Source organism: Nelumbo nucifera, chromosome 6, assembly GCF_055504915.1.
Source record: "Nelumbo nucifera cultivar China Antique chromosome 6, China Antique-T2T, whole genome shotgun sequence".
Taxonomy (NCBI): domain Eukaryota; kingdom Viridiplantae; phylum Streptophyta; class Magnoliopsida; order Proteales; family Nelumbonaceae; genus Nelumbo; species Nelumbo nucifera.
In genome coordinates this window covers 39,173,078-39,200,376 of record NC_142654.1, presented here as the reverse complement: position 1 = coordinate 39,200,376, position 27,299 = coordinate 39,173,078, and the positions used below count along the sequence as shown (strand labels likewise).

General features: G+C 35.9%; 1 protein-coding gene across 2 annotated transcripts; it reads right to left on the bottom strand.

Moving 5' to 3' along the window:
* Nucleotides 1-1,517: 1,517 nt before the first annotated feature.
* Nucleotides 1,518-10,083, bottom strand: LOC104586382 (transcription factor GLABRA 3-like). 2 transcript variants are annotated; one of them, XM_010243597.3, is made up of 10 exons: nt 9,139-10,083; nt 8,765-8,991; nt 7,699-7,908; nt 6,962-7,058; nt 6,803-6,817; nt 4,039-4,095; nt 2,965-3,933; nt 2,404-2,847; nt 2,180-2,297; nt 1,518-2,033 (listed from the first exon to the last, which is right to left on the bottom strand). In XM_010243597.3, exons 2-9 carry the CDS (start codon nt 8,902-8,904, stop codon nt 2,226-2,228), a joined length of 2,004 nt encoding a protein of 667 aa, XP_010241899.1. In that variant the 5' UTR covers nt 8,905-8,991; nt 9,139-10,083; the 3' UTR covers nt 1,518-2,033; nt 2,180-2,225. The 2 variants fall into 2 exon arrangements, with proteins under 2 accessions (XP_010241899.1, XP_010241898.1); XM_010243596.3 differs by having other exon boundaries at nt 7,654-7,908; nt 9,139-10,082.
* Between the last annotated feature and the right edge of the window lie 17,216 nt (nt 10,084-27,299).

Genomic DNA, 27,299 nt, shown 5'->3' with positions numbered 1-27,299 from the left:
ATATGTTTGGGGCATTTAAATCATTTCTTTTTACTTTCCACACAGGTCCTTTTCGATCTGGTACATGTATCCTGTTTTTCCAATTTATTCAAATTATTTTGCCACTGGATTTGGTTCAATCCGATCCAGTCCAATGTGAGTCCATTATAAATGGACCAGGTCCAATCCAATTTAATAAATATTTTGGTTTGGACCAGTCCTATTCAATGTCTGAACCGTCCAATCTGTTCAAAATTGTTTTGATTTAGACTGGTTTCAACCCAAACCTGATCCATTGACACCTATATTCTTACCTTATATCAATGGACCAGATATTGATTTAGTCCAGCCCAATCAAATATAAATTTATTATGAATGGACCAGGTCCAATCCAATATCTCTTGTTGGCCCGTCCAATCTGTCCAAATTGATTTTGGACTGGACAGATTGTCCTATTCGATTTTGGGATTTTGAAAGGGGAATTCCATTGACCAATGTATCTATGTTCTTATTTTAGAAACATGTGGGACTCACTTCTCAGATTAGGGTAAGTTGAATCTCCGAAGTAGATGAATGAAAAAAAAAATTAAAATGGTAAAATATTCCTTCACAAGATACGTTTTCCCAAATAAATTAAAAAAGAACGAGTAATTGCACTTACCCAAAAAAGTAGGTTCTTCAAAATCGAACAGGGCCTTATAGAATTAGTTTTCTGCCTTCTCTAAGGTCTACAGTCCACAGGGAAATTTAACAAAAATGGAACAGGTCAGGGCACTTCTAAAGTTTGGTAAGATGATCCTTATAACTATAATTGGATCTCCTACTAGGGGTGGATTCGAGCCGAGCCGAGCTGAATAGTACAAAGCTTGAGCTCGGCTCACCACTATTGTACAAGACTCAAGCTCGAGTAAAAAACTCATAAGCTTGATCTCGGCTCGCGAGCCTCACGAGCCGAGCTCTATTAAGCTCGAACAGCTCGTAAATAGCTCGGCTCATGGCCACCCCTATCTCCTACTCACAAACTGTTCTCACATCCATAAGACACTACAATTTGACTCATAATGCACTCATGCCTCAAACTGAGGTGGTCAAGCACCCTCGTTAACTAGAGTTCACATCTGTGCCCCGCAACATCCCACAGCACATCCCTGCTGTGTATTGAGAACATCTCCCAATGATAATACCAGAACTGATGATATCATCACCAAAAGATGTTCCCAATACACGGTGGGGATGTATTGTGGGACGTTGTGGGGCGCAGATCTTAACTCCATTAACTATTCTTTGATTTTAATTTCACCGAGGGCCCTTCAGTATCCTAAAGAATAGTTAATGGTTATATTGCTTTTTTTTAATTAACCTTCATTAAGTCGAATTAAAATCAAAGAATCTAAGCATAACCAAGCAATCTGATAACATGGTATGTTATGGTGTAAAATGACTTGTCCCACTGGACATGGAAGCCCCGAGTACTGTGGGCAGAAACTTGTCATTCATCAAACCAATTGTGTGTGATGTGAATGGACCACCAATGGATAAGTGGATAATAGCTTGTTTGCTCTAAATCTAAATGATCATCATGTAATACACCATAACCCAATCACAAAGTCAGAGAAGGTTGATGGGAGAAATGAAATTCACCAATAATCAGGTTGGTTCATCATCATCATCATCATCATCATCCAAGCTATACCCAACCATATGGATCAGCTACATGCAACAAATGAATCATGTTTGGGGGTCCTTCATGAAGCGCACACTCCTGAGGTAAATCAGCAGTGCTAACAGTCATCTGCTAAATCAATTCTGCTCCTAGAATAGAAATTCAAGCATCCTGATTCCTCTTATTTTTCTTCAATGAACTGTCCTGGTATCTCCTTTTAGACAAATCTAAAAAGGAAACATGGCAGCAAGGAGAACAATACTACATTGTAAACAGTGGCCAAAGAAACCTATTTCTAGATTTTACAGTTTTGATCTTCAACAGGGATAGTACAACTAGTTTGCACTTGAAAGTTGGCACTAACATGGCAGCCATGGGTCTGACACCTGATCTGGAGAGGACAAAATTATACAAATCACTCATTTGTACACAAAACAATAACTACTACTATCTATGAGAGCCAATTCTTAAAGCATTTCTTCATCAACATATACTTAACAAACAATGAGTAAATTCTACAAACTAGAGAAACCTTACAAGTATCCACCGAAGATAAATATCTAGATGGTTAATGAAATGATTCTCAACCCTTGCTGATAACTCTACCAAGTGCTTGTTTGACCATTCCTGCTGATGCAACTGCTGCTCCTCTAAACTGCAACCAAGTTTGTAAAGTCAACATTTTCATGAAAAGAGTGTTTGTGTTGGATTATATGAAAACAAAAATTGCAATCTCCTTTCAAGGATGTGGAAGTCCATACCTTAGATTTAAGTGTTACACTGAGTATCCCATCAACAGTGGATGATTGAACAGTGTGTGCATCTAAATGGAGATTGCTTACTGCATCCATGATATCAAGGAACAAACAATCCCTCCAAGGACACCGTATCTCAATTAAAACTTCCTTACCAATCATACTGACAGTCACATCTGCTGCTAAGCAATCAGTAGATAAAACCTGATTGAGCTCTGGTTCACTTTCATCAATATCAGAAGCCTTCCTCTTGTTTATGGAAGGCTTCTTGCCATTAGAAATGTCATTGTTGCCATAGTTGTCAGATGTTCTTTCTACCATATCTGGATGCTTTCTTCTTGTTCTTGCTTCAAACTCTGGTAACTCCTTGCAAGATTCCAACTCTTCAATCCTTCTCTCAAGATCTTTCAGGTACTCTATGGTATCAGCAAGTATAGATGCTTTGTCAACCTGCATAAATATGTGAAATAAGATGCTTAATGATTAGGCTCTGCTTAATAATCTAGAACCTCCATTTATGCCATGAGTACATCATCTAAAGCAACAACTAAATGAAAATTCAATTACCTTGCTAATAGAAGGAACCAGTGACCTCAGGATCAAAAACTTCTCATTCATTTTTTCCCTTCTCTTCCTCTCTGACAAGACATGGTTCATACCAACATAATCCCCTTCGAGTCTGCAAATACCGACTTTACCAGTAATTTCCTCCCGGGACTTGAGTGAACTACCACCATGCAATAAAGCAACTTCAAACAAAATCGTCTTTAAAATCTTTTGAGGTGTTCCAATCTTCACCTTCTGTGCATCTATAAATCCTCCTTTCACCCAACTCTTGAAGCTGGACTCGTGATTGCCACCGTGGAAGCTGTTTGGTGATACATTCAAAGGGTGCGAGTTCTTAAAAATGGCAGAAAGAGTTCTAGTGTAGTGCAAGTCATCAGTTCCAAGATCCAAGGAACGAAGTTTAGTGTGATTACATTCCTGAAGGTCTTGAAGCTGAAGATTATTTGTTCTTTCACCCTTTGGAGAAGACACAACTTTCTGAGGATTTACAAAGGTTTGAGATATGCTGTCACTTAAATTTATGGAACCATGCATGCAATTGCTGAACTCATCATCCATAGCCTGCCATCTGTGGGCACGAGAAGTACCAGCATTTACACCCTCAAGCATGAAGGATTCCTCAGTTGGTTGATTGGCCTTGTACTCATTTGAACTGTCATCAGGTGATCCTGACTTTACGCCAACTAATTCTTCAACCCCATCCTGCTCAAACTCAATTTCTTCCTTAGGCATGTTTGGAGAGGAAGGTGGCAATGCTTCTTGAGGTGCTATCTCTGGTTGCACCTCACATTCTGATACTGGGTTAAGTTTATCCAAAGCCATGGAATCAACTACCTCATGTTTGACTGTAGGGTTCTCCTCATTGTCAGCATTCTGTGGGCTGGAAGTTGATTGCTCAGAACAAATGGGCTTTGGGAACTCCAGACATGAAGTTTTCACATGTTGAATAAGGCTTGGGTCCTCCAATACCTTACGACAGCAAAATACAATAGAATAATTGCCTATCTTATGGACACAATTAACTGTAGGCTAATGCTATGCAACTAATTGAAATGGAAGACATATAAAAATTACCAGCTCGGTCACTCCCAACTCAACCACGCCACCCAAAAATGGAAAGCATATTACAGTCTACAAAATGAAAACAAGACGGATTATCAATGATGCAGTTATCAACAAAATGATTAAAGGAAATAGAGGAAAGAAACCCAATAGTTACTAGAACAAATAAAAGGATGGACAAGAAAAGGTGTCTGGTGACTCTGGTCAGAAGATAAATCTGGTCCAATTGGGTTAACCTGATGAAATCAGAATATGTCTCTTGGATTGTTCCCCTTCTAAACAAGATTTGAGAATAAATCAAGAACCATGACCAGTGAAATTGGAAGTTAATTCCTTGTTTCCCCTTGAAAGTTGAAACTGCAATATCACTACTTACTCTAAGGTATTTTCTTGAATTTTTGCACCTTAATGGGTTAAATTGACTAATTTATCAAATTGTTAACTTTAGGTATGAGTCAGTACATGATCTTAAACTTCTGGAAAGTACTAACAAGGCCTCCACCTTGATTGGGTTCAGTTCTTTGTACCTGCATGCAGTGATGCAATGCCTCTTTCTTCACATTACAATATCTTTAGTGAACAGGGTCTCTTGCAACTCGTATATTCGTTATTCTCATAATCTTTCATTTTCTCCTCTTCCACCTCTCTTTTATTCTAATGTGATATTTCTTTCTAAACAGCCTAGTTGGTAACAGAGAAAGAACAGAAGAGCATAGGCCATTCTCTCTTTTAATCACAACAATCCTAGAGCACTGCTGACATCTTAGCCAGAAAACTTGTTATGTTTTTATGGTATTCCTCAATTTAATAAAATCAAGTATTTTTCTCCATATTTGTTTTTCTAGAAAACTCCAGAAACTATGTTCTTTTTTCGATTGAAATGTGTTCACTAGCAACTTTTAGGTGCATGGGATTTGCAGTATTTAATCTTGCCTTTTCTGGACCTAACAAATCCTATTTCCATTAGCAACTTTTTGGGGTGCCTGCAGTTATTGGTCAAAACAAATCCAAAATCTTCTTGAACATCAGCAATGCCGTTCAATATAAGGTTGAATCTTGGCAGGGGATGCTATTGTCAGCTGCCAGAAGAGAAACCCTTATCAAAGCCTTGGCTAGTAAATCTCCAATTTTCTATATGATGCATTTTCAGCTTCTAGATAATCTTTGTAAAAAGCTTAATGGGATGGATGATGACATTTTATTTGGGGGCAGAAAAAAATGATGAGAAAATCCATTGGGTTGCTTGGAAAAAGCTGTGCTGGTCCAAATCTCTGGGGGCTTGGGCATCAAAACCTTCCACCTTTTCAACAAAGCCATGCTAGCAAAATCTGCGTGGAATTTGGCTAAACCAAGAAGCTATGTGAGCAAAGGTAATAGTAGAAAACTGCTGAATCAAAAAATCTGTAAAGAAAAGAGATGTTTCTTGAGGAAGAAGAGAAAGAGAAGAGAAGAGATTGAGAAAGAAAGAGAGCAAATCAGTTCTGGACGCCCTCCTCACTAGTATTTATACTTTTAACGAAAAAGGTACAATGACTAATATGCCCTTATATGGCGGCTAACACATAAAACTGTATAAATAACTTAAAAGAACCACTCAAAAGGGACCCAACAAGTGTGTTGGGGTCCCCACTTCCTACCTAAACAAATAATAAACAAAAACAACTACTAAATCTGCACAAAATACCATTATAGTATTGAAGAACTAGCTGCTTTTATAACTTGAGGTTCCAAAGTTCAAAATAAAAGAGATAAGAAAACAGCTCGACTTCATAAAATATACAAAATAATCATGTTATTTACAATTTCATATTGAGATCTATCCATTTTATGAGTCCTACATATCTTGTTCCTAACAAAGAGATTATTATGAGTAAAATACTAACACTATGGCCTAAAAATGAATTGAGTAAAATACTAACACTATGGCCTAAAAATGAATTACTTTTTCTTATAACCTACATGAATAAAAACTCCTAAACCAACTAAGAAAAATAACTCCTATAATCTAAGTTCAGAGATTTATGGTAAAATAAACTTTACCAAAGATTATGCTGACAAGGTCTACGAATAGTGCAGCACTGATCTTTTATAAATAGTAAAAAGAGAAACAAATTTTACTCTGAAAAGAAAATTCATTTATTGATTTTGTTTGTATCATGCTGCTGGAGTAAGCATATTTTCACTTGTATATATGAGGGGGAAATTACCATGTCAAACTTGAACCTACCTGCCAATTGAATGACACAAGAAAAACCTGATCTATGTATTTTTCCTGATTTTCCTTTTCCCTCTCATTCCCATGAGAAAACTTTGGCTGTGCATGTTCAACGTCCTGTGTTGTCCACAGACTCTCTCCATGTGACATGTTAGTCCATGGAGCCATGCATTCAGCACCATTACTCTTAAATAGAGTTCACATGGACTAATGTGTCACATAGGGAGAGGTTGGAGAGCCCCGTGGACAGCACAGGTTCTCTAATGTAGACAGACAATTTTTTTCCCTTTGCCACCAAGTTTTGCTTTTCCAGCTCCTATCAGACCTGATTTCTGTAATCATGCCCCGATTTTCATATAATTTAACAATATCCAATTTTTGAGCAGTCATGAAATTCCTTCAGATTCTTCTCTAAAGTAGTTGGTTTCTATCCAACCCTTCCAAATCATCCAATTCACTGTGGATGTTAAAGATCTGGGTAGCACAAACAGATACAGGCATGTATAAACACCTTCCAACAACTTATTCTAGTGCTATGCTGTGCAAGATAGATCAGCGTACCTGGATTGATGCGCTCTAAGGGCATTGATATGTACAAGTGCAGAAAGTGAGCAGAAAACATAAACAGAGGAAAAGAGAAGTCAGCATGTTAAACTCTTTCCAATAGATATTTTACATGAATTGAAATTTATATTGTATCTAATACAAAGGAAAACCAACCTTTGCTAGCAGAGAGCGAGAAAATACTTTGCTGTCAGCATAATGAGCATTACATAACCAGATCGGTTGACCATTTGCTAGTGCTCTTCCTGGCAACCTGCACGCCAATGTGGAAGAGAAATAACCTATAGTAACATACTTTTAACCATACACCCAAACAAAGGTTACAACGGTCTTAATAGATGTAAATGTTAGTCCAAGTGTCAAACACCTAATAAAGGGAAAACCTTGGCATCATTCCAAATAAATTCAGTAATGTCAAAAAATGGGAACCAACACATTTTATGAACAATTATGCATGAAACAACTGCAAAAATCAATTTGAATGGTCAAGCTCAATTGATTTCTTAATGCATCCCTAATTTGACGAAATCATGTGGAGTTCTCCTGGACCAGTAATACAATAAGTAATTATCAATTGTATTGTCAGTCTTTTGCAATGGAATCCTGAAGCATTTTAACTATAGAACATAAGGCACAAAATACCAGAACAAGCACTATCAAGGAAGGACCAAGTTAGAGTCATGGAGAAGGAGCCCAGCTGGCTCGGCTAGTGAAGTCAGTGGAAGTTAGTTCCCACTAACATGGAACCAAATCCCACCTTTCACCCTTCCAGCCTCCAAGGTTTGCCTAGCAAAAAGGAAAGACAAAGAAGAAGAAACAAGTTGAAGTAATGGAAAAGATACGAGTACCCCTGTCCAGGACTGAATATGAAGGACATGCAAACCAAATAATACCACTCTGCATCTGTGAGATCTTCAGGAGATAATGATGCTGAAGGTCTCCTAGCCTGCTGGATAGTGTCACCCGCTGAAAGCGACTCATATAACTCTCTCAATTGCTCACTCCTTCGCAAACCCATTTGGTCAGCATTAAGCTCCATGTGTTGTATTGTCTTCCTTGTCTTAATGTTTCCATTATAGTACCCATCTCCCCACTCGAGCACCCTACAACCATTACATTCACCCAGAAGGAAGAAATAAACAATTTAGAGATAAGGCATGTAAACAAAATCATAGTACAAGCAATATAAACACAGAAGTTGCACCAATAAATACTGTGAGAGAGGTGTAGTCAATCAAAAGGCTATACCTTATATGCATGGGGCTTAAATATATTATGAACTAAAAACAGTTTTATTAAAGCAAAACCAAGAAGAAAGAAAAGTCTGAGCAGCAGAGTTATCAGCAATCTGAAGCCATTATTTCCAAGATAAAAATGAGCTCCTAGTAATCCAGATTCTTCTTTTTTTCTTTTCCAACTAAATTTGCTAAGCACCATCCGTTACTTGCCAAGGAATACATACACATAAGAAAAAAAAAACGTGCATTCCAAGTAATAACTAGTGCATTTTCAAACATCCAGGCATGGTACACCAAATCCCACTCAACGAAAGCCATCCGTGGCTCTACCTCATCGGTTTAAGCAAATAACCCAATAAATTTGAGACCGAATCCATCAATTTACCACATAGTAACTACATTATACAATATATGTTGCAAATAGACAGCAATTTACCAGGAGAAACCTGAAGCAGATCTAAGAGAAGGAAGAAAACAACTTGGAGATATCTTTTTTTTCATGTGGATCGAACATATTTTCATGGAAAACAATATAAATGCAACTATTTTATATCTATGTTCTTTCTGAAAGTCAAAACAGAGTTGCAGACCCAGTTGCAGAAAACTTAGAAAAATATAACAGGAAAAACAAAAGATACTCAACTGAACTCGGTCTTAATCCCAACTATTTGGGTCCGCTAAACAGGAAAAGATATAAGATGAAATATATAAATATTCTTACCCTTGTTGTCTAGTTGAGATAGACCAGAAGATCGCGTAACTCCATTGGATGCTTCTAACAGCAAACGCAAGTTGTTTGCTTAGGTGGTTTTCTGGCACCCCCTCCTGATTTTGGAGCCCAGCACCCATGGCCCAACACATAACAGTGAACTTCACTTATAGAAAGAGCCTCGCCACTTCACTTATAGAAAGGAAGGGTTCTTGCTTTGCAACCTGATTCTTCATTCCCTAAAACCAGCAGCAGAAAAACATGGATTTTTGTCAGAAAATCCTATCAAGTGATTATTACAAGCATACTTCTGACACAAAGTTATGGTATTACACCGGGGCTTTTTTAACCTAAAAGCAGGAACCCAGATGCAGTTGCAGTCTTACCAGGAGATATGCAAGAACCAGTGGTTTCTGCAAAGAGTTACTGGTTATGTAAGAGAGAAACTGTAACTAAAAACCAACTTGTTCTTGCCAAGGACGACTGCAACTACAGTAAATAACCTCCGAAGTGTTGCACGTCACTGCTGAGCTGAGCTACGAAAAGCAAATAGACTGAGAACAGAGAAGCACTGACAGTGTATTTTCAGTCATATCACCATGATTTTGGAGATTTAAAGCCACGGATTCAAATAACAAAAGCTTCGAGTTTTGGACATGATTTCTTTTTGAGTCGGGGTTTTGGAAAGTAGGATTCCTGAAATTTGTCTAATAAGAAAAAAGAAAATACAGCAGCTTCTATTTATTGGTCCTTCCTATGGGTCCTCGTTACTCCTTTTCAAGAGTGATAACCCGAGCTCAATGATTCCGGTTTTCAGCGAAGGAGAGGGTCTTTCACTCTCTGTTTTCATGGTTGTGGCCTGGGAGAATTGTCAACTCTATCCCTTGGCAGCATTGTAGTAAATTTTCTTGTTTTGGGTCTCTTAAAGATACAGTCCCAACTCATAAAGATCTGATTTTGACTAAGAAATCTTAAGTTGTTGGACAAAACCCCATAAATCTACCAGGCTACTATTACTTTATTCTCTCCTCTCTGCATTTTCCTTCTCTTTTTTTCTTTCTGTGACGGCTATCTAATTTTCCATATCGAACTAAAAACTGAGATTTTTAATGTGAACATGCGAAAAAACAGTGGAGTAGAGTTTTGGTTCTGTAATGCAAAAGGGCTTCCGTGAGAATGGTTTCTTTAATCACGGAATTCTGTTTTCAAGTTTTTCGAGATAAAATTTGATTTCTGGGCTTTAAAATAAACACAGGAAACCTCAAGCTAGATAGATGGAAACATAAAACAAAGAACAGTTTTTCGAGGCAACCAAAAGCCTTGAGCAACAGAGAGAGAGAAACGTGCTTTGATACACGACATAGAAGTAGGAAAAAGAAAGAAAAACTAAAAAAATGAAAAACTTACAGATTGCCTCCCGTATTCAAGGGGTAATCACACTTAACCCTCCAAACCCTGTTTTGCGACAAAAACACCCTTAAATTTCTGGGTTTCAACATTTTGCCCCTCTTAGTTTTTGAAGAACCTACTTTCTCGGGTTAAGTGCTCTTACCCATGTTTTTTTTTTTTTTTAATTTACTCGGATAAATATATTTTGTGAGGATATTTTTGACCAATTAATTTTTTTTTTCAATTACTATTTGGAAAATTCAACTTACCCAATTGGAACCACAATCCTATTTACCAACTTTCTCCTTCAAAATCCCAAAAACAAATTGAAAGCCTAAGTGTAAGTCCCACATAGTAAATCAATTTTCCATTAATAAGTTTTTTTGGAAATTTATTTGGAAAGGTCTTATTCATCTTTGAGGTAGATAAATTATTTTTCCATAAGAGGAAATTTGTCAAAATTAATGAGACAAAAATATTCATTCAACAAACTTTTTAAAACAAAAAGGTTTAAGAATAAATATGATAATAGAGAAAATTTATCAAAATAAATTTTAACAAAAAGAAAAACATAGCTAATATAGGTTGATACAACGTACCAAAAAACGAACAGGATTTCAAGGTAAATTTACTAAATTGTAAATTCTAGAACTCATAGACTACAGCTATTATCAAAATGACAGAAATGAGGACATTAAAGCATAGTATCTATTTTGGAATGGGTGGTTGTGTTTCCAAACCCTTATCCAAGAAGATAAAAGAGTTCATCATTGAGGATTTGGAAGCACAACGACGTAGTCCAAAAGAGACATTGTGCATTAACATGTCCATTTTCATCATTTTAATGGTTTTTATTTTCAGCCCATTGAATCTTGAATGGGAGTTCTAGTAGTTTGATCTCCATGCACGGTTAATCCTGTGCATAGAGTAAGTGGTAAAGTGCTGAAGTCCAGAAGTTCATTCAGGTGATGTTTGTCACAAAGCAAAGTTGAGGGGCTTAGTGTCCAAGGCCCAGTTTTGTTCGTGGGAATAAGGGTCTGGAATCGGAATTGGAATGCGCTAATCCGATTTCAACTTTTTGGCTGGATGGAAGTAGAATCCCATTCTCTATCCTTTTCTATTGGGAATGAAATCTCATTCCTGCTGATTTTAATTCCTATTCTCATTCCTGTCTGAATCAAATAGACTGTGGGAATGGACCATTGTGATTCCGGTTCTGGAGGATTTTAATTCCAATTCTGATTTCGATTCCAAACAGATAACCAAACGGACCCTAAGTGGATGAAAGTTTATAATTTATCCCAAAATATATGCAGTCTCTCTCTCTCTCTCTGAGTTGCACATGATGATTAGAGGATTTTTTACCAATAATTAGGGTATCAATGGATCAATTTTGATTGGACCTGTCCAAATCAAAATCAATATAGACAAATTTGATGTCCTAATAGGACATTGAATTCTGTTTGGACCCCTACACCTATTGGCTTTACCAAGTTGAACTTAGCACTTGGATAAAGAGAAGTGCAAACTCCTTTGCAGATGGGTTAGCTAGAGAAGGGATGAATAGGAGCTCTGTTTTTTGGGCTCATCAGTAATTTTCTTTCTTTTTTTTTTTGTATTTTGGCTATAGTGGCATTTGTAGGGAGTTAAGGTGCTTTAGCTCTAGTTGAATGTTTTTTAACTCTTAATCAATTAATGAAATCTCCGTTATTGATCAGAAAAAAAAAATAAGACATTGAATTGGACTAATCCAGACTTAATGGTACAAGGTATTTATTGGATAAGATTGAACCTATTAACTGTAATGGATTAATATTTGGTCCATTGGTAGAAGATATATAGGGGTGCAAGTTGGGCAGATTGTGCCGGGTTTATGGTCAACCTAGGCCCAACCCTAAGATTTGGGCCTAAGGCTTAAGTCTGGACCAAACCCAAGGTTAAGCTTGATCTTTGCAACCCGAGCCCAACCTATACTATATTATAATTTGATGCACTCAAGTTGGGTTCAGTCTCGGGCTGGGTTCGTGTTGATCAATGAACACATTCTAAAATTACAAGCCAATCAAGGATAGATGGGATTTTCTGCCCATGAGACCCTACCCACAACACCTTTCAACATGATATACAACCACACATGCCCAACATGTTTTGTATTTTTTTCTATGTTATTGTTGATGAGTTATATATGCCGCTATAGATTATGTTAAAATCTGTCTAGGTCGCAAATCTAGACTCACTCAAGGATCGTCGGCTTTCAAATGTAGTGACGAGTAGAGAGTAATAAAACAACACAATAAAGATGCATGAAAAGTATGGTTTTTAAAATCGGATCAGACTGGATGGTCAGACTGGAAAAATCGGGAACCGGTTAAGTTATCGGTTCCGTTTTACCTAAGAACCAATTATTTTATCAAAAACTGTTGATTTGGTCAGCAAATAATTGACTTGAGTGGTCGAACTGTTTGAACCATCCAACGGTTTAGTCATTTTTTATTTATTTGTTATAACAAACCATCCATTCGATTCGAATAATTGAACCATTCGACCCAAAAATTGGACCCCTGATCGGTTCATTGTCTAATTCGGTTTTAAAAACCTTGATGAAAAGAGAACCGCAGGACTCAGAGAAAAAATCCACACTTCTCTCTTAAGTCTTGATTAGCTGCACTTACGGCTATATTTGGGGCTGTTTACATATGCACTGTTTACATAAGCACCAACCAAGAGTTCTCCAACCACTCCATAAACTCATCTCTCACTGTTCCATGGAATGACAAAAAGAAAATGCAACAAAGTTCACATGCTCCCCCCCCAGTAAAGGCTGAGGGAGACAACAAATGAAAGCCTCCACCTGGTTTTTCTGTTTGATTTAACTCACTTTCGAAGAAAAAAGTAAGGAATAGTAGACTGTAATCCACCTCAGAAATCTGAAATTATAATTCCCTTCTAGTCTATTAGTAGCTCTCCATATAAACAATGTGGGCCAGAATTCATTCTACTTGTACGGTGAGGTTTAGATTTCTGGGGTGAACTGAACTATAAAAGTTTGTTGGTCTGTTTTACCTGATCTTCCGGCAGATACCCATCAACAAGGCTATATCCCCACACAAAAATGCAGTGGCGGAGCTAGGAATTTACTCTTGGGGGCTAAGTAAACAATAAAATGAGCAGTAGAAGAGGTAAGCTGTATAAGAAAATGGGGTGGAAGGCTTGGGTCTATTATAGATCTTTTAAAGAAAAAAAAAATAAAAAAATTTAATTTTGAGAGTTGGAGGAGTATTAAAGAATGATTTCTTAACATTTTGGTTCAAGTATTGAATGAGCCAAGGACCCACTTTATTACATTTATGACCTTACCTCTACTTAGTAACCATATATAAATATTGATTTAACAAAAAAATTTATATACTTGGCTCTACCCCTGCATAAATATGTACGGGGAACAGAGATGGGGAAGAGCAGAGTATATATTAAGTTTATTGGTCATTTATATCTATATATTAAATCGAAATGTGCCAAGAGCCTACTTGTTCTCATGTTTGATCTTGCATATTTGCATCTCCTAAATGGAAGGAATGTCATTTTAGATTGGATTAATTAACTGAATTCAATGGTCGTGAATGGCTGTGAAACGAATAACAACACCCCACACCAATCATTAAATTCAATGCTGCCTTGTTGGTATGTTAGATGGTTTGTTTTAGCATTGACACAAAATTGAATCCCACAATCAGCACTTAAGGCCACATTTGTTTGGGGTGGAAAATCAAACCAGGGTAAACTCTAAATCTTGGTTCGATTTTACACATGTTTGAAAATAGTGTAATTTTACACCATAATGGTGTAAAATTCATTTTTTTTTTTATTTTTTTACATCAATAATCGATGTAAAATATACATTGAAATTATCGGTGTAAAATTAACATCTCTTTTTTGTCGTTTTTCTCTTACTGGTGTCGATGCATCTCCGTCAAACATCCAGAAGGAAAACCAACAGCAGCAGTGGCAGTATGAGATTTCTCTCTCCCAGGGTGGCAGCAGCAAAACCAAGTTGCAGTGGCAGTATGAGATTTCTCTCTCTCTCTCCCCCCCTTTTGTTTTCTCTGTTTCGTCACCACCACTGCAACCAATTGCAGCAGCAAATCTGTGAATCCACCTCTGACCTTTCTCTCTCCATTTGTCTCTCTTTCGTTCTCTCTCTCTCTTCTCCTCCTCCTTTTTTTTCTTTTTCTTCCTCTGTGTCAACTATAGTAGCTCCCATCTCACTAACAACCAAACATAATTAATATAAATTTTCATAATCTACTGATCCCAATTTTCATCAACAATTAAATCGATTCACATTTTCCACCGGTATAAAACTAAATTTACATATAAAACAAATGCAGCATAAAAAGATAAAAAGGGTCAAAAACCAAAAGTTATTAATGGTACATGACATGCATCAAATACCAAAAAAATACATCCTCTAAGCCACAACCACCACCCCCTTTCTCTCCCCCACTTGATATTTATGACTGGCCGTGCCGCCAGTATTGTCGTTGATTTCACAGCCGACTTTAAGTTATCGCATTCAACTAATCCGAATTGGCCTCTAAATGGGCTCTTAATGAACTTATTTTTCTACCTCTTTTTTTTCTTTTTCTATGCACATCGATTGGATCAAATTTGCACATTATAATATATTTTTTGTCAGGTTTTGTCAAAAGGTTGTGCCCAAATCAAATTCCTTGTTTATCCTCTCGGGCCTGGACAGCAACGTTTGTCTCTTAATGTTAGTGCAACTTTTGACCAAGGATGTGCCTATATCACCTTTTTCCCATCATTTTGGCTCTTCATCTTGTATTATTGATTGCATTCAGAATATATGAAAACTTGAATGAGTATTGCTGCAGTGGTTGGCAAGGTTTTTAAAATTAGACCGAATAGAAAACCGTTTTCCGTACTGTCCAGTTTGAATAGACAGCCTGCTTTGATAAGAAAAAGTAAAATATTAGCTAAAAACCGTTCCTAGGTTGAATGATTTAATAATTCAACTGTCCGAGCTAACAGTTCAGTGGCCAAATTGATTATTTTTGGCCAAAAGCAGTTTTTGGGTAGAGCAGAACCGGTCAGATCTAATTCCTGATTTGATGACTGGTTCCCGATTTTTTGGTCCAACCGTCGTCCGTCTCGATTTGATTTTGAAAACATCGACGAGTGGTATGAAGGATGGCAGCCAATCACGTGAGGAGGAAAGAAAGCATCACTCTCTGCTCATTAATATACCTAGATTCTACTTATCATAAACAAAACAACATTATTCATATATCCATCACGTGTATAGATAACTTTACCATCCAAACACAGATTTCTAGCGATATTTTTCTTACAACCCACGTCATTGTTCCATTTCTTACCTACAATCCAAACAAAGCCCTAGTTTTAAGTCAGAATTCCCTTAATTAATGCCCACAACCTACTTTATGTAGTAATTAGCACAAAAGCCATCGTTAATTGATGCTGACAGGACAAGTGGCTTAGCAGAAAAGCAGCAAAAGTGCAGAACGCTACTGCATTTACATATCATCGACATTTATTATCGGTAGGTTAAAAAACTATGGAAATCAAGTCAAGCGGTTTTACTTAATTTGTTTCAAACGCTAGTCCCCATGTTTTATATGTTTATGAATGAGTCTGTTTGAACAGTCTTTGCGAACATTTATGAGTTTTATTTTATTGGGAGATATTCATATTGAAAGAGGCTGTCGAACGATGTGGGAACAGGTTTGCACTGATCAAGTTGAACTATAAGAAGAAAAATCTGTACTCAAGTCATGATCACTGTGATGGTATTTGGTTCCGTGGCATTTATGTAGAAAATGACATCAGTTCGTCGTTATATAGGCTTTTATTTTAAAATGTTGTTTGATAATATTTTTATTAAATAAATATTTTTTATTGAAGAAAATACCATTTTTAATGTTTATCTTAATATTGCCATTTATTATTTACTGAGCTTATGTGGCACCTAGAAGTGTCAATGGACCGATTTTGGGTTGGATTCCGTCTAAATCAAAATCCATTTGAATGGATTGGATGGACCAATATGATATATTAGATTGGACCTGGTCTATCCATAATGTATTTATATTGGATTGAGTCAATATCTGGTCCAGTGATAGAAAACAAGAACATGGGTGTCAATGGACCAGGTTTGAGTTGAAACCAATTTAAATTAACAGAAATTTAAACAAATTGGACAGTCTCTGAACCGGTCCAAAATAATCTAAAGTATTCATTGGACTAGATTGGACCAGGTCCATTTGTAATGAACCCACATTGGACTGCACTGGATTGGATCAAATCCAGTCTAATTGACACCCCTGGTGGCACCTAATGGTGTCTAATGATGCCTAATTGTCAAATAATATTAAATAAACATTTATTGACTATTTTCTCGTTTTTAAGATAAATTCAATACAAAACATTTATTAAATAAACAACATATTACCAAATAAACCTCTAAAACAAAGAGAAGTTCCTTTATAGTATTTGCCAAGAGAGTCGTGGGTGCATGCAATACATTAAAAGCACAATTAAGTTGTTGGGGCACATTAATGGGGTCCTGACTCCTGATGTATGGATTCATCATTAATTGGAAAGAGGGGGTGGGAGGAATGTATGCCTAAGTCTAAGGGGTGGAGCTCTGGCTAATGGCTACCTCCCGATCATGTTAGTCCCAATTTACTCATCACAGTGACCTTACAGCATGTCTTGGTCATACATGGGGAATATCTTCTGTATTTGTATTTATATTCATGAGGAGATGTTCTCAATATACGGTGGAATGTGACTGTAAAATCAGTGGAAGAAGCAAATCCCAATTCTGACCATGCATGAAAGATGCATAGTGGAATTCTGAGTTGCTAATACCAATTTAATTTCAAAGAGAGCTCTTTAAGAACTAGCTTTTAATGCTAACATAACATCAATCAGTCAACCCATGGGAAAGCTAATCAATACTTGGGCTGTTTTGATGGTAAAGAATTAGTAGAGGTTGGTTGGTGGTTACAAAAAAAGAGAAAAAGTGTTTCGTACACTTACTTTTAACATGATTAGTTGCTTTTAGTGAACCAAGCAGAAAAAGGGTTAGAATCATTATCAACAAAGATAAGGTTCCTTTTTTAAGGATCAATGGAATACTGGTTCAGTAAGAATATCCATGGGTGAAAAATTAAAAGGGATTCATAGACATACATAGAGTGAGAGAGGCTCACACCAATCTCACAATACATTCTAAACACACATTAGGAACATTTTCTGTACTTGTATTATTATTCTTGGAGAGATGTTTTCAATACACAATGGAATGTGCTTTGAGGTCGATGTATGAGGTGCACTTTGTAAGGAATAAATCCCAATTTCCCACACATTCATTTTCTATACTTGTGTTATTATTCTTGGGAAGATGTTCTCAATGCCATGGTTTTTAAAACCGGACCGGATCGGATGGGGTTGGACCGGAAAAACCAGAAATCGGTTATTTGACCGATTCCATTTTCCCAAAAACCATTGATTTTGGTCAGCAAGCCGCTGAGCTAACCGGTTAACTGTTCGAACAGTTTTGACCATTTTTTAATTTTTAATTTTTTTTTTAAATTTTTTTGTCAAAACGGGCTGACCATTCGAATCGATAACCGAACCCCTGACGAGTTCAACTTTAAAAGTCATATTCAATACATAGTAAAATATGCTATGAGGTCGGTCCTCTATAAGAAGCAAATCCGGTTCCACACACATATACAGGGATGATGACCAAACATGGGCTCCATGTGAGCAGAATACTGGTATGTTAACCCTATTGACTCCATAGCTCATTGTGTACACCTTTGTGTCTTTAACATGTAGCTCAGACACCCATTACACATGCCTTGCATTTAATTCATCCTGTTCCGAGTACACTAAAATAAGATACAAGGACGAAAAACCATATGTTGTGACCATGATAGCATGTGACTAATGAAATTGGAACACACCTGATTTTAAAATAAATTAAGGAAATCAACTACATTGCATTTTAGAGGTGTAATAACGCAGTTGAGTGAGATGGTTAGGTTTAAATTCTATCTAGGCCTAACCCTAAAAATTGATCCTAAGGCTGGAGCGCGGATTAAGCTTAAAGTCAAGTCCTATCTATTTAACTTGGACCCAACTCCACACTGAAATTTGATGCATTCAGGTTGGGTTCGGACCTAACCCAAAAAAATTAAAAAACATGAACTTTTTAATTCAAGCCTAGCTAGCTTGAGGATAAAATATCCAAACCCAACTCATATAAAATTATTATAAGTTGGATCAATCTGCCCAAATTACAACCCTGCATTTGAAATATTTATTGTACAACAAATCAGAATTTCAACCAATCACATTAAATACTTATAGCACCGTCTATTTACTTTTTATTGACTCATATTTCACTAAGGTATTATTACCATTAAATACAAACAATGCTAACAATGTTAAAATATTCAATTACAAGGGGACCTTTCAAGTTTATTTTGCTCTCTATGAATTTAATGCACTATAAAGTTTGCATTAATTAAGATATCAAATTCAGTGTTTAAAAAATCAGACCCATATCGGCCGATCAAATCGGTTGAATCATGACTTGCGGTCCTAACTAGTTTGATCACACCCCAATAATTGGATTTGCTCAAAACCCATTGAAAACCGGCTGACCGGCCGGTTTAACTGAAAAACCGGTGAATCGGTCCCAATTTCATAAAACCGCCTGAATTCATACATAAGTGAAATTTTAAAATGTTGTTAATAAGACTTGAACCTAAGACCTCTTATTTTCATAAATTACTTAATTATTATTAGTCAACCTCTTTACTTATACTAATTAATGGCTATTTATTGTACATATTACATTATTATGCACATATTTTAAAGAAAATGTAAAGGCTTGAACCCTAATCATTTTGTTTTAAAAATTAGGTAACTTATCATCCATCCACCATATTTAAGTACATTAAAAATTGTAAAAATGTATTATATATGTAGTATTTATATGACCTATAGTATATATATGTATATGTCATGTCATCACGGTTCAATCCTGGTCAAACCTCTGACTCGTGAACCAATTCTACGCCTAGTCTGGTGGAGGGGATTAGCTTTTCCCCCACAATATTTTCTAGGTGTTTCCCACCTCCGTAAAAAATCCTAACTCGGCCCCTTGGTCCAATTCTCTATATGCACGTGAAAATTTCAACCTGTAAAAAAGTAAAAAATTTGGTATGGACGTGTCAATAACTCAAGGGTAATTTGTCGATTAATTCTGTGCTGAAATGGAAAAACAAATAAAGGGAAAGTTTTCAAAAAGCTCCGACGACACATCCAGTGAGTAATATCTGCTCTCGAAATTCCAGAATTTCATTCGGATTGAAAGATGATTTACTTTCAAAAGCAACGTTTCTAAGGATTCATTTGGTTCCAAATGGAATCAAAATTCTTTAAAATTGGAATAGTTCATTCTCATAGTCTATTTGATTCAAATAAGAATGGAAATAGGAATTAGAATCAATAGAAATATGATTTCATTTCTAAGAGAGGTACTGGAAATAGCCATTTCCTCAAATGGAAGAATATCATTCCAGCAGGAATAAGAATGGAATTCCAATTCCATCCAGCCAAACAATTAGAATCGGAGTAGCCGACTCCGGACCCCTATTCCCGCAAATCAAACGGGACCTAAATTTCTAATCAGTCCAAGCCACCAGATTAATTTATAGCCGGCAGCCATGACACTCTAGATTTCAGCTCTGAAGCATTTCTTGTCTGCCCATATCGCCTTAACGTATGCATCGGAGTTAATCAAAGTGTTAAAAACGTGAAAACACACTACATCATCATGGATTTGAAATATATTCATTGCTCGAGAGTATTCCAAAACACACTACATCATCGTATGTGTTTGATCCAAAATCAAAATTCCAAAACATTCAAACACAGCACAGAAGAACTCTACCAACCCATATGCGGGTGAATGCTGAAGTGGATCTAGGGTTTTTGGAATCTTGTGACCATAGCTGCAACGCATACCCCCTAACCTATCTTTAGGTGGTCGTCATGGGGCACCACTCCTGATTTAAAGGCATACCAGATTTGCAACATACGAGCATGATTTGATAACACTTTTCAGACATATGAGGTCTTAAAACTGTTTTTCAGACCCCACCTATGTTTGGGTTTAAGCCTGAGTAGAGGAGGATCTGAAACACAAAATTTAGATCTGAAATAGTAAGACCTGGTTTCATATCTTAATCAAAATCAGACACATTTCAGATATGACAAAATGATATTAATGCTTTCATTATTGTTAACTATTTAATGATAATAATTATTAAATACTGTTATTTAGTAAAAATAATAAAAATTATTTCAATAATAATATAAAATCTTATTTTATAATATTAAAAAATAATTGTTATTATTATTATTATTCAATATTTATTATTAATTAATTAATAATATTAATTTTATTTTAATAAATAATAATAGTTAGTAATAATATTTATTTAATAATAATTATTATTAGTATTAATAGTATTAAATAATAATGTGTTTATTAATAATAATTAAAATATTTTTATTTATTATTAGTTACTAATAAATAATTATTTTTTTCAACAAATCATAGTGTTTGTTTATCAAAAGAATACTATTTTATTTGATATTATTTTTAATATTATCAAACAATCTACTTCTAAGGGTAAAATAGTAAATTTCATAGTTTCAAAATTTGGAGAATTGCTCCAACTCAAATGATCTTATCTTTTCAGAGCCTTTAAAATGTAGCAAATTATTTCTATTTCTTTTCAAAATTCAGACCTGAATAATAGTTTTTTGACTTTTCTAACATCATACTTCAAATTTATCAAACGCCACTTTAACCATCGCTCAAAACTGGGATTCAGTGCTATGCACACAATACATTTCTTTGAAAAATCTTTATCTGCTCATATGTTTGGTTGTCTATAGACTCTCTTCATGTGATACATCATTTTATGTTTGTATTCTCTTAGAACTATTAATGTAGCAATAAGTTCATATGGGATAATGTGTAACGTAGGGGGGTGTTTGGTATAGTAGCATTGCGTTATTGTTGCTATTGTTGTTGTTGTTAGGGGAAGCATAGTTTAGTTGAAATCGAATAATTTATTTTATCTAACTTAAATGATTTATATGTTTTATTTTACATATAAATTATATGTTAAAATGAAAATATATTTATTGTTTAAAAAGGTAGAGTTATTATTTATATACAAACACTAAACAAATGGAATTTTTCAACAAAATTAATAAAAATAGAAAATTATAATTATAAAAACTGAAATAAATAAATTTCTGCAAAATTTTTAAAAAAACTGAGAATTATAAAAATAATTTATTTTATCTACCTTAAATGATTTGTATGTTTTATTTTACAATTATATGTTAAAAATAAAAACATATTTATTATTTGAATAATGGATTGTTTATATGAAAATACTAAATAAATAAGTTTTTTTTTCCAAAAATGTAATAAAAATTGAAAATTATAAGTGAAAATTAGCGTATGATGTATACATTCTTTAGAGTCCCAATGTTGATGAATGCAATTTTTCTCTTCATATAACCTATTAAAGTGTGAATTTCTTATGTATTTATACCTTATTCATAGGTAATTTAGCTTTAGAATTAGTGCTATTAATGTATTTATGTGATTTGAATGTATTTCCTAGCATATCTAAGTGTTTCGATATCTTTCATTTGTATCCATGTGTTTCTAAAGTATATCTCCACATTTGTATCTTTATTTGAGCTGTCTGATATGATACATAATACTGATGCTTTGGTCCTTGCTCGAATCTTTTTGAAATAACTTCACCCGACACCTCAAATCTGATTCTTGGGCCTCCATGTGGGATTTATGCTTACAACTCAACACCGTGGTTGGAACCATTTGATTGGAATCTTAATATCTAGAGTGCAAGGTGGTATAAATAAAACTATTCAAAATAGACATGATGAAAATAGAAGGGGGAGAGAACTTAGATGGAATTTCTCTAGGGTTGCAAGTTGGGCGGGTTGGGTCGGGTTTATGGGAAACCACGACCGGATGACCCAACCCTAAGATTTGGGCCTAAGGCCTGAGTTTAGACCGAGCCCGAGGTCAAGCACGATCTTCCCAACTCTAGCCCAATCCACATTGTAATTTGATGCACTTAGGTTGGGCTTGGCCCTAGTTGGTTTCGGTTTGGTTAATGAACCTACTCTAAAATTATACATGCATAAGGCTCAACTATCAACAATTATTTAGTGATTTAATACACAAGAAATATTTTATGTATTTTTATAGTTCAAAAATAGGGAAAAATAACTTCAATAATTATAATAATTATGTGCCAAATAAATAAAGAGTAAAAATAAAAAACCAATAGAAAAAATCAATTTCTATTAGTTTCTCACTATATATATGTATATATGTATCTATATGTATATATATATGAATGTATATAATTGGGCCGGACTTGGGTTGGAACAAGGTTGAATTGGTCTCGGGCCAAGTTTGAATTATCTGAGGGCTAGGCTTGGGTATAACCCAAAAATTTTAAGATTGAAAATCCAAAGCCAACCCGTATAAAATTTCGAACAAAATCCATTAAAATTTAGATTGGACCCGCCCAACTGCCCAAATTACACCCCTTTCTCAGGATACTTCGACTTTTATGCGATGACCATTTGATTTGAAGGTATCAATGTACTTAGGTACACGAACACGATGTTGATAAATATAAATAAATAAATGAACGTACTCGATGTTTCAAGCGCCAATCGCCATGCATGTCTGTTCAGTCTTTTGTCTTTTACTCTTATGAAAATTGCTGTCTCGATCTCCTTCACTTCTTTTTTTTGGTAAAGCTCCCTCACTGAATTACTTGTACCAAGGCGTTCTGCAATCTAACCAATGAGAATTCAAACCTCAGCGTACTATTTCTATTTATGTTGAAGGGCCAGTTTGATCTTTACGCATTAGGCGCACGTTAAGATTGTGAGGTTAGCTCGGATCAGTCGATCGATATCAGTATCGACCAAAAGTTGGTTCAGATATTCTCTCAACTATAATCGAACCGTGGTTGAACCCGAGTCCTATCATCCACCTCGGATCCCCCATTATTTTGAATATATATAATATACACACAAAATTGCCTTAAAAAAGAGTCATGGGTTCAAATTTGTATATAAGCAATTTACAATTTATATTGTTAGTTACATACAACAAAATAGTTATTAGTATCAAAAGAGTTTTTATAAATTAAAACCCACCCATACGACCCGATTGGCTACTTCGTTTATGATATCAGTTGATTAGTGGCAAATTTTTAGGATACCAAATCTTTCTCGTAACCTAGTCATTATTATTTTATTTTATTAATAATGTATAATATTTTAATAGTTTCAATTTAATTTATTAATGCTATTCAATGACGACTTGGAGAAAAAGAGAAAAAACAGAGTTTTGGCTTAATGTAGCTGAAATTGCCTCAACCGTCAAAGAAGTTTTAAACTTCACAACCCTATGGGTACCCTCAACCCAACTCACACTAACCCTTTACCCAATGCGTTAATGACCTAAATTGCTAGGTTGGTTGGGTAAAAAATTGCACCCCATTTGCAGGTACATCGGGTCCATTTGCAGTCCTTTTGAGAGTTCGGATCTTCTACCCACGAGAATTCTGCCCACATTTATCGCATTCACACATGGAGAACATCTCATCCTCTGTATAGTATTATGCAGAGGGAGATATTCCCAATTCACGGGGGGTGGTGTATTATGGGTAGGCATGGGCAGGAGATCCGGAGTCTCCTTTCGAAAGGACTCTAACCCACATAAGAATAAGTAACCACACGTAGGCATTGATGTGGTGGCAATGGAATCTTAAACGATAATGACTTTGCTTCGACCATGATCCGATGTGAAGGCATTTCCCTTGCACATAATGTTGGGAAGAACTATGTTAAATCTCAATCAGTACAGTTAAATCCCTGAATGAGGACTTATTATGAATGTTCTCATGGAGGAGATCACATCTCCGCCCCACAATGCCCCACAGCACATCCTCTCCATATATTGGGCACATCTCCCGATAATAATACCAGAACCGATGATATCATCATCAGGAGATGTTCTCAATACATAGAGAAGATGTGCTGTGGGGTGAGACGTTGTGAGTTCAAATCTGCCCCCACTAGATTGCCCCCCACAACATCCCACAACACATCACCGCCATGTATTGTGAACATCTCTCGATGATGATATCATCACTTCTGATATCATCATCAGGAGATATTTTCAATACACGGCTTGAATGTGCTGTAGGACGTTGGGGAAAATCTTGTGGGGGGCAGATTTTCTCTCATGGAGCGAATGGGAATTTGCAGAGGAAATCAGAGTAGTGTCATTTGTCTGGTTATTTTCACCCATGCATCTACGAAAATGGCAATAGTCATTTGTATCGAGCACCATTTACTCTTGATTGGTTCTGTAGCCCATACATCATAATTTTTTAGAGTATTTTAGTTAGAAAAATTAGAAGGAATGTTATTTCCTTACCATTTATCTTCACTATTTTAGAAAGCGTTATTTATTTTCTGTGGTAAACATTGTAACAGAACAGTTTATTTATTTTACGTGAAACCAAATGAGAGCCCGGATCATTTACCAACAAAATATGTTGTAACACTCTACCAACATCATCTGACACCGTACATCTCATACATGATAGGTCTCACTTTTATGGTGGGTCTCAATTTTATAGGGAGATATGCGGTGTCAGATCAAATTGGTGGAGTGTTGAAACGTGTTTTGTTGGTAAGAGATCCTAATTCATCAAATGAAACCTTCTGTACATTCAAACAAAAATGTTGAAGCAGAAAGTTGAGGGAAAGTTCTTGAGGAATTTTTTGTTCCTCCCTTATTTGTATACCAAACAAAACACAACCATGATTTTTTGCCCTTAAAGTAAATTAAACTTTAACATGAGAATAACTGCCAAAGTGCCAAAGGATGGTCGGCTTCATTGGATCATTCACACTGCTATGCTATCCATTGTGAGACTTTGAAGTGAAAACTATTTCTTTCAATAATTGAATGCAAACAAACACAGTGAGGGAAAACCAAAATGCAAAGCACATGTAAGAGTAAAATCATCAATTGAGTTCACTCTCCTAGAGCAAGAACCATCAATTTGACATTTAAATTATCCCAAACATGCATTTTTTCAGTCCGGATTTTCTGCCCATGAGAACCCTGCCCACGTCTACCCACAACACTCTACCCCCTATGAATCGGGAACATCTCCCCCTGCATAATATTATGCAGAGAATGAGATGTTCTCCATGTGTGATTGTGATAAATGTGGGCAGGAGATCCAGACTCGCATTTTTTAGGTAGCTTGTATTAACTATAAATAGTTTTGAATAACATTTGTATGCCAAATTGTACTAATCAACCTAAAATGTTTCAAAAAGAAGCAACAACAGTACCAAACATGGGTGCAACTTGGTAAAACCAAAGAAGTGGGTAAAAAGAAAAAAAAAAGAAGAATTAAGAGAAAATACAAATAATAGGGGTGGAACTTGGGTGGGTTGGGCCTGGGTTGACCCTCAACCAAGGCCTAACTTGAGCTCAACCCAGAACATCTTGTGTTGGGTTTGCGCTTGGACCAGGCCTGGGCAGATTGTTAGATTTGAAGGTATTTTTGAATATTATTAATCTTTTATTGGGCCTTATAGACCGATTTTTGGGCAGAATAGATTGATGATTTGTAAAAATGTCATGCATATATACATATTTATACATGCACACATAGATATACAAGTAAAAAATATTTTTACATAAATAAAACACATAACATGTGTGTGTATTTGTATAAGTTTGTGCATGAGTGTGAGTTTATATTAATCATATACATATTGAAAATAATTCAATATAGTTTAGGGTAAAATACAAAAACCTTGCCTGAAGTTTCTGACAATCATAAAAACCTCCTTATAGTTTAACTTTAGCAAAAACCTTCCTTCTATTTTAAAAAAAAATCGACAAAAACCTCTCTTCCGTCAATGACCAAGACAGAAAACATTAAACCATGATATTTTTCTTTTCAAAATACATATTTTACCTCTGTATGAGTTATTGTGTACCTATTTCTACTAAAATACCCTTTTCCCTCTATATGTGAAACTTTCCTCCAATTGTTTGAAAATGACAAGGCCGATCGTCTTCCTAAAACAATGGTTTTCTGTTTTTTTAGGCAAAAGAAGGCCGATCGGAGGAACGCCGAAAAGGAAATCAAAGATCAGCAACATCTACATTCAATTCCCTTTTACAGGAAGTCGACGGATAACCCACCTAAATTCTCGTTACGATCTGAGCACAAGATAAGGTTAGCTAATCATTTTGCAAATTTCTTAAGTTATAGAATAGCATATATATACTATCGACTCTTACTGTTATTAACTGAAAATTAATAAAGTTATTTTTGTATTTTATGCATCTTCTTTTCGCTTAATTTTCTTTTCACAGAGACGAAGAGATCAAAGTCAAAAGGAAACTCGAAATGGCCACTAGGGTCTCCAATTTCTCCCATTTGATTCAACGAGTAATGGCTTCTTGCTTGTTGTATCCACTCTCATGAAGGCATGACACAAGAGAACTTGGAAGATGGATCTAAATCTGAAGATGCTGAGGTTTTACAGTTTGGCGAAGAGTACAGGGATGAAAAGGAGGGATACAAGGTTTGGGTAGTGATGAGGGCAGATTTGGCCCTCTACTTACATCATGCCACATTGTTACGGTTCAGCACAGGCTTAGCTTTGCCTACGCTTGGCAGGCTTACGTTAGGGACATGCCCGTCATTTTCGCCTGTAAGATTTTTGGGAGAACTGATGTCATCTTCAGGCAGACCACCAAAAGCTTAACGTACTCTTTGAGGAGGGGTGGTCGACCTCCTTGGGTGCCTAACCTTGGCACTCCTAGACCTTCATCCCCTTGCGGGGCGGCCCTGGTTAACGGCTAGCATGGCTACCAGGGTTCCTCATGTTAGACAGTTTTGTATGCCCTTAGCTT

Bases quoted from the DNA above. Each gene is read 5' to 3' on its own strand.
- LOC104586382 (XM_010243596.3), bottom strand. From the start codon at position 8,904: ATGTGTTGGGCCATGGGTGCTGGGCTCCAAAATCAGGAGGGGGTGCCA. The intron at 7,909-8,764 runs GTAAGAATATTT...TAATGGTTGTAG, and splicing joins ATCTCAACTAGACAACAAGG to GGTGCTCGAGTGGGGAGATG. The intron at 3,934-4,038 runs GTAATTTTTATA...TGCTGTCGTAAG, and splicing joins AGTTGGGAGTGACCGAGCTG to GTATTGGAGGACCCAAGCCT.